Here is a 7,516-nt window from a genome sequence, read left to right on the forward strand (position 1 = left end):
GTGTCTTTAGTCAGTAGCTAATTTTTTTAATATTTAAAATTTTTTTTATAAACATATAATGTATGATTAGTCGCAGGGGTATAGGTCTGTGAATCGCCAGGTTTACACACTTCACAGTACTCACCATAGCACATACCCTCCCCAATGTCCATAACCCCATCAGTACCTAATTTTTACCTTAATTTTACAGATTACTAAAAGAAAACTATTGAAATATATGACAAAAGATGATAGCACACCCAAACAGCACCATCTCCACTGAGGTTTCAGACTTCCTCCTGAATTGTTTGGTCAGGTACCCTAGCTGGAACTTCTGGTTGTCTCTGTTCCTCAGCTTCCTCTTCCTCCTGGCCATGGGGGCCAATGGTGTTCTCCTGGTCACTATTCGGCTGGAGGTCTCTCTGCATGAGCCCATGTACTACCTACTCAGCATTCTTTCCCTGTTGGACATTGTGGTCTGCCTCACTGTCATCCCCAAGGTCCTGGCCATCTTTTGGTTTGACCTCAAGTCCATCAGTTTCTATGCCTGCTTCCTCCAGATGTACATCATGAATTGCTTCCTTGCCATGGAGTCTTGCACTTTCATGGTTATGGCCTATGACCGCTATGTGGCCATTTGCCACCCACTGAGGTACACATCTGTAATCACTGACCAATTTGTAGCCAAGGCTTCTGTTTTTATTTTGGCCAGAAATGGTATTTTAACAGTGCCTATCCCCATTCTATCATCCCGACTCAATTACTGTGGGAGAAATGTCATTGAGAACTGTATCTGTGCCAGTATGTCGGTCTCCAAGCTCTCCTGCGATGATATCACCATTAATCACCTCTACCAGTTTTCTGTAGGATGGACACTGCTAGGATCTGATCTCATCCTCATCTTCCTCTCCTACAGCCTCATCCTTCGAGCTGTGCTGAGACTCAAGGCAAAGGGTGCTGTGGCCAAGGCCTTGAGCACATGTGGCTCCCACTTCATTCTTATCCTCTTCTTCAGCACCATCCTTCTGGTCTTTGTGCTCACTCTTGTAGTGAAGGAAAAGGTCTCCCCTGATGTGCCAGTCTTGCTCAATGTTCTCCACCATGTCATCTTCTCAGCCCTCAACCCCATTGTTTATGGAGTGCGAACCCAGGAGATCAAGCAAGGAATACAGAGGTTACTAAAGAAAGTGTGGTAGTAAGGACAACTGGATTTCTGCATTCATAATATAGGATGAAATTTGAGTCAATAATGTGTGAATGGGCTGAAATTCATATCTATGAGTTGTAATTCAACCTGGGTAATTTGGATATTGTGTCTTCTTTAATAAAACTTAAGATTCATTGTAGTTCCCTTTTCTCTAACTTCTTCTTTAACAATATGCTTGATCCCTTTTGCTTTTTCCTCATACACAATATCCTATTTTTACAAAAAGCTGGGGTTTCTTGAGGTAGGTTTTATAGTGAAATAATTATGTTCCTGAATATGCAGCTGTTAATAGGTCATGCATTTACATTCTTATATATACAACTATGGATATTTTGGGTAGAGTTGTGTAAAGTGTAAAGTTTCTTATTCTTATTTCCATATGGGGGAAGGGAACATATTTGAGACAAAGAATTGGAATGAAATTTCAATTCCAAATGATGAAAAGTTGCTTGTGATTTATTATGGGTTCTGCAACTGGGTGGTCTTTGGAAATATGCATTACAGGAGGACAGGGATTTGACATGGAGCATTGTGCAACAATTAGCAATGAGTTTGATTAGATTTAAGAGACTCCTAAATTCTCTGCAGTGGGTTAGTTTGTGCTTTGGATATTTATCTTTTGAATCCAGGGTTTCATAGTTTATGGTATGCACAGATAGCTCTTCTAATGAGTTAAAGATTATAAGGATTAAAATATGAGCCAGTAATAATAATTTAAAATATTGAACACACAATACCTGAGCATTGTTTGTATGAAATGGACAGATTCTTTTTTTTTTAAAGATTTATTTATTTGTTTGAGTTGGGGGGAGAAAGTGAGAGAGAGAGAGGGAGAGAGAGCCAGTAGGGGGCAGGGTAGAGGGAAAATTTTCAAGCAGACTCCTGATGAGTATGGAGCTGGAAGAGGTACTGGAGCTCACCACTCATGAGATTGTGACCTGAGCCAAAACCAAGAGTCAGAAGTTTCACCAACTGAGCCACCAGGTGTCTCAAATTGGAGAGTTTCTAAGCCCTGAGAATTCTGTTAACTATTAAAACACAAATATAGAAAGAACCTTGTTTTTAATCAGTCTCTTTTTAAAGATTATTTATTTATTTATTTGACAGACAGAGATCACAAATAGGCAGAGAGGCAGGCAGAGAGAGAGAAAGAAAGCCATATCAGGCTCTCTGCTCAGCAGGGAGCCTGATATGGGGCTGGATCCCAGGACCCTGAAATCATGACCTGAGCCAAAGGCAGAGGCTTTAACTCACTGAGCCACCCAAGCGCCCCTAATCAGTCTCTTTTAAGTTCCTGATGGGACAGAACCCCATTTCTTCACAGTAGTAACTTATTCATCAATGCATCCTATATTACCCCTGAACCAAAAAGAACAGTTCCCGTGGAGTTTGTAGGAAAGACTTCACCAGAGAAGTAGCCACCATTCAAAATATAGCTCCAACTGTCTGAGGCAAGAAATAATAAACTTGTACAGACATAGCAGTAATCATTCTATCAAGAGAATACTATTTTTGGAGTAGACTAGAGCAACTATAGATTGCACACATTACACTAGCTGTTGCCCCTGACCTTATTTGGCTTACCAAATTTACATGAATATTAGGGCCAATTTAATGTTAAAACCTGTTTAACTATTAGGGCCTGCTTAGCCAGAGCAACTCCATATTGCCGGTAGCCATATTGTTGTTTACATCCACAGACTTCATTCCAGGAATAAATGCCCCAGCAGTTCCAGGTGTCAGTTCTGGGTATCGATTCTGGGAGTAAACGCCTGAACAATAGAAGCCACGTACCTTGGGTCTGTGGTTATGTCCTATAAAACCAGCCTGTGAGATTGGGATGGGGTTGCTCTCTTTGGAGGTGGCCCTGGCCGGTCAGTCTGACTTCTAATGCTTGGCATAGAATAAAGCTTTGCATAACTTTCACTTTGTCTCAGTCTCATTCCTTTGATAATGGACTCCAACAATGAACACCTGTGGTCTCATAAAGGTTCTCTGTGAGTAGATAGAAGGGGAGGAAAAAGCTCAGGTTTATTAATAAATGAGTCAGTTCATGATGTGTAGGGTAGAAGTAGACTGTTGCCACATGCAGCCTCAATCATGGGTCAACCACAAAGATGGAGACAATGCTCTGAGCAATACAACTGGTCATCAACTTGGTGTAAAGAGAGGCTTAGTAAGATTTCAAAATCAGAGGTTGGGGGAAAATATGTGAACACCCTAAGGCGATTTGGCACAAAACATTCAGATCTAAAATGGCTTATATTAATGCCCACTTCAGAGGATGTATCAGGGAAGAAGAGACAATGAACAATGAGGCAGCTAGAATTTGTGACTTCTAGAAACTTTAATTGTATGTGAGAGAAATCTAGAATGAGTTGTAAAGGAGGGAGGTGAGGTACATTATTTACAGTTTCTGAACCAAATGTAGTAGCAGGAATATCTTAAATCTTTGCTGAGAGGGGCACCTGGGTGGCTCAGTCATCAAGCATCTGCCTTTGGCTCAGATCATGATCCCAGGGTCCTGGGATGGAGCCCAGCATCTGGCTCCCTGCTCAGCGGGAAGCCTGCTTCTCCTTCTCCCACTCCCCCCTGCTTGTATTCCCTCTCTTGCTGTCTCTGTCTCTGTCAAATAAATAAATAAAATCTTTTAAAAAATGTTTCCTGAGACATTGTGGTAGGCACCATCTTGAAGAGATAGTGGCAGGACAGAGCAAACTCACAGGAATGGGAAGATCTGACTAGTACAGGTGTAGGCTAATGATCAGTGCTCTGCCCTGTCCCTTCGGTGCTTTCATTATATACCAACACAATTCTGCAGATACCTGGGTTTCTGCCTGGGAGTGCCTTTTGTCTGGAGAAGCATGCTGGGCTCCTGGTTGGGGAAGGACCAAAGCATTCAGGAATTAAAAACTTGAGAAACAGTTTTCAAATAATGATGGATAGAAGTTATGGTGATATCTTTCCGATTCTTTGGGTCATCACTTGTATCTGTCTACTACCACAGTTCTATCCTGATTCATCCTGATGACCATTGTTTTAATAATGGTGCTAGAAGCAAGTTATATTATAGAAGATCCCTGCATGTGTGCTGGAAAGATATTTGAGATATTATTGAATTCTCACTGGATTCAAACTTTTTAAAAAATATTTTATTTATTTATTTGACACAGAGAGATCACAAGTAGGCAGAGAGGCAGGCAGAGAGAGGAGGAAGCAGGCTCTCCGCTGAGCAGAGCCCCCGATGCGGGGCTTGATCCCAGGACGCTGAGATCATGACCTGAGCTGAAGGCAGAGGTTTAACCCACTGAGACACCCAGGTGCCCCTGGATTCAATCTTTCTTTACCTCAATAGGTATTGAGGTATGTGGGTCACTAGGAAGTACAAAAGAAACACCAGAGGCCAGACTTAAGAGAATAATGTTAACTTCAGACTTGATAGCTGAGGAAATGAGGTTATCTTTCTAGCTATTTTCTTTCCTTTCTTTTTTAAATTATATTCAGTTAACCAACGTATAGTACATCATTAGTTTTTGATGTAGTGTTCAATGATTCATTAGTTGTGTATAACACCCAGTGCTCATCATAACACGTGCCCTCCTTAATACCCATCACCTGGCTACCCTGTCCTCCCATCCAACCTCCCTTCTGTAACCCTCAGTTTGTTTCCAGGAGTCCAGAGCTATTTTCTTTTAGAAAGTCACACTTTTTTGTCACCTGAATGGAAAAATATATTTTTAAAAGTATATAAAGTATATAAAGAAGTATATAAAGTATATAAAGAAGTGTATAAAAAGTATATATATATATTTTTTTGTATGTGTATATATACATGTATATATATACATATACACATATACAAAATATGTATATATATATATACTTTTTATACACTTCTATACTTATATATACTATATACTTTTATACACTTCTTTATATACTTTTAAAAAAATATTTTTCCATTCAGGTGACAAAAAAGTGTGACTTTCTAAAAGAAAATAGCTCTGGACTCCTGGAAACAAAGTGTTACATATATATGTATCTGTGAAATACAGATACATATATATATATATGTATCTCACATAACTTGTTATATATGATAATTCTCCTGGCACATAAGTTTCCATTTAAGTTTTTAGTTTCTTTTTGTGAATTGACTAATTCTCTTAGATTTTAGTTTAGTCAGTTTTGAAAAGTAAGGTTGAATCTCATACATACAACACAGCCTATAGTGGAGCAATGACCATGGACATGTAATGAGGGCAAGAACATAATGAGTGATGTCTCTGGTAAAGTTTTTTTTTTTTTTTTTCCTTTTTATTAATTTTTTCAGCGTAACAGTATTCATTCTTTTTGCACAACACCCAGTGCTCCATGCAAAACGTGCCCTCCCCATCACCCACCACCTGTTCCCCCAACCTCCCACCCCTGACCCTTCAAAACCCTCAGGTTGTTTTTCAGAGTCCATAGTCTCTTATGGTTCGCCTCCCCTCCCCAATGTCCATAGCCCGCTCCCCCTCTCCCAGTCCCACCTCCCCCCAGCAGTTTTTGTCACGTTGGTTTAGAAAGTCAGTAGGGGATAAAGCACAGGTATAATGCAATAGTACTTGAAAGTGTTTAGAATATAAACTCTGCATTGTGATTTTGCTTTTCCTTCTAGCTGAATCCAACTGCAACACACACACACACTCTCTCTCTTTCTCACACACACTATATAGTATATGTATGTGTATATATGTGTGTGTGTGTGTGTGTGTGTGTGTGTGTGTGTGTGTGTGTGTAATCAATCAAGGGTTGGGCAGCTGATGATCAAACAGCTTTAGGGTTAAGAATTCTCAAGACCTGCTCCCGGATCTGCTTTGTCCTGACCCCATAGATAATAGGGTTGAGTGCTGGGGGAACCACCATATATAGATTCGCCAGAAATATATGAATATAGCCAGGGATGCTATGACCAAAGCGGTGGGTCAGAAAAGAGAAAAATGCTGGGATGTAGAAGATGAGCATGACACAGACATGGGAGCCACAGGTATTGAGAGCCTTGAATCGGGCATTCCATGATGGTAAATGAAAGACTGTGTAGAGTATCTGCACATAGGAGAAACCAATTATGATAAGGTCAATGAATCCCACAGAAAAGGCAACCATCCCAAATAAATTATTGGTCCTAATACTGGTACAGGAGAGACGGGCAATGCCCATGTGCTCACAATAGGTGTGGGGGATGATATGAGCACCACAGAATGACAACAGTAAGAGGAGGAACACAAAAGGAATAACAAAGATTAAAGATCTTACAATCATGACTATACCTAGAACGGTCACCACCTTGTTTGTAAGTATCATGGTATATCTCAGGGGATTGCAGATGGCAATGTAGTGGTCTATGGCCATGATTGTGAGTATCCCAGACTCTAGGCCAGTGCATAGATGAATCATAAACATCTGTGTAAGGCAGGCACCAAAAAGTATTTCCCTGAAATTGAACCAGAAGATGCCCAGCATCTTGGGGATAGTGGCAGTGGATAGGCTTAGGTCAGTGAAGGCCAACATTGCCAGGAAGTAAAACATGGGCTGATGTAGACTAGGCTCAGTCTGAATAATAAAGAAGATTATAATGTTCCCCAGGAAAGCAATCAGATATACAGTGCAAAAGGGGAAGCCAATATAGAGGTGAAAATTTTCCAAGCCTGGAATCCCCAGAAGGACAAAGAAGGAAGGATGGAATTGAGTGGTGTTGCAATAGGCCATCTTCATGGTTGCTGGTCACTTTTTTTCACATTTGTTAGGACTCCAATCTCATCCATGTCATTCTCTCAGGTCATGGAAAAACATGGAATTAATTCTCTGCCTTAATATGCAGCAGAAGACCCTGGAGTGGAAAGTGAGAAATGGTTTAAAAACCTCCCAAATATAGAACTGACCAGGTTCTGGACATCTTGTTTTTCTGTCCAAGACACATCCCAAACTTGATACTCTGTCAACAGTGTTAGAAATGATGTAAAATGTACTTGTGTTTTAAGGAAATTTCCATAATATCACAGTGGAGAATTGGTTGGAGGGGTATATTAGAGTTTGAAGTAAGCAGAGTGAAAGATGATGCTAGCCTGATCTTAACAAATGGTAGTGGGCATGGAGAGGCAATGGCATATACTGTAAACAGGGAACAGTGTTTGATGTGATTTGGGAGATGAAAGAGACAAATAGGTCATGCTTAACTTCCAGGATTCTGTGTTGGGCAAATGGACAAATATTGGTGCTACTCAAGGAGATAGAGAACATAATTGGAGTGAGTTTTATTTTTGTGTATTTTAGTTGATGAGAGTAGGT

The 7,516-nt window shown here is 40.3% G+C and overlaps 2 protein-coding genes across 2 annotated transcripts; one reads left to right on the forward strand and one right to left on the reverse strand.

Moving 5' to 3' along the window:
- The first annotated feature begins 227 nt into the window (after window positions 1-227).
- Window positions 228-1,175, forward strand: LOC123949408 (olfactory receptor 56A3-like). Its single transcript, XM_046016838.1, has one exon. The coding sequence runs from the start codon at window positions 228-230 to the stop codon at window positions 1,173-1,175; it is 948 nt and encodes a 315-aa protein (XP_045872794.1).
- Window positions 1,176-1,479: 304 nt separating this feature from the next.
- Window positions 1,480-6,937, reverse strand: LOC123948713 (olfactory receptor 52E5-like). The gene is made up of 2 exons (XM_046015880.1): window positions 6,006-6,937; window positions 1,480-1,633 (listed from the first exon to the last, which is right to left on the reverse strand). Exons 1-2 carry the CDS (start codon window positions 6,935-6,937, stop codon window positions 1,480-1,482), a joined length of 1,086 nt encoding a protein of 361 aa, XP_045871836.1.
- Between the last annotated feature and the right edge of the window lie 579 nt (window positions 6,938-7,516).

This window comes from Meles meles, chromosome 8, assembly GCF_922984935.1.
Source record: "Meles meles chromosome 8, mMelMel3.1 paternal haplotype, whole genome shotgun sequence".
Taxonomy (NCBI): Eukaryota; Metazoa; Chordata; class Mammalia; order Carnivora; family Mustelidae; genus Meles; species Meles meles.

What these genes read in the sequence shown, in the direction of transcription:
- LOC123948713 (XM_046015880.1), bottom strand. Translation starts at nt 6,937, where the DNA reads ATGGCCTATTGCAACACCACTCAATTCCATCCTTCCTTCTTTGTCCTT. An exon ending in TTGAGAATTCTTAACCCTAA is followed by an intron (nt 1,634 to 6,005) that starts AGCTGTTTGATC and finishes TAAATCACAAGC; the next exon opens with AACTTTTCATCATTTGGAAT.
- LOC123949408 (XM_046016838.1), top strand. Translation starts at nt 228, where the DNA reads ATGATAGCACACCCAAACAGCACCATCTCCACTGAGGTTTCAGACTTC.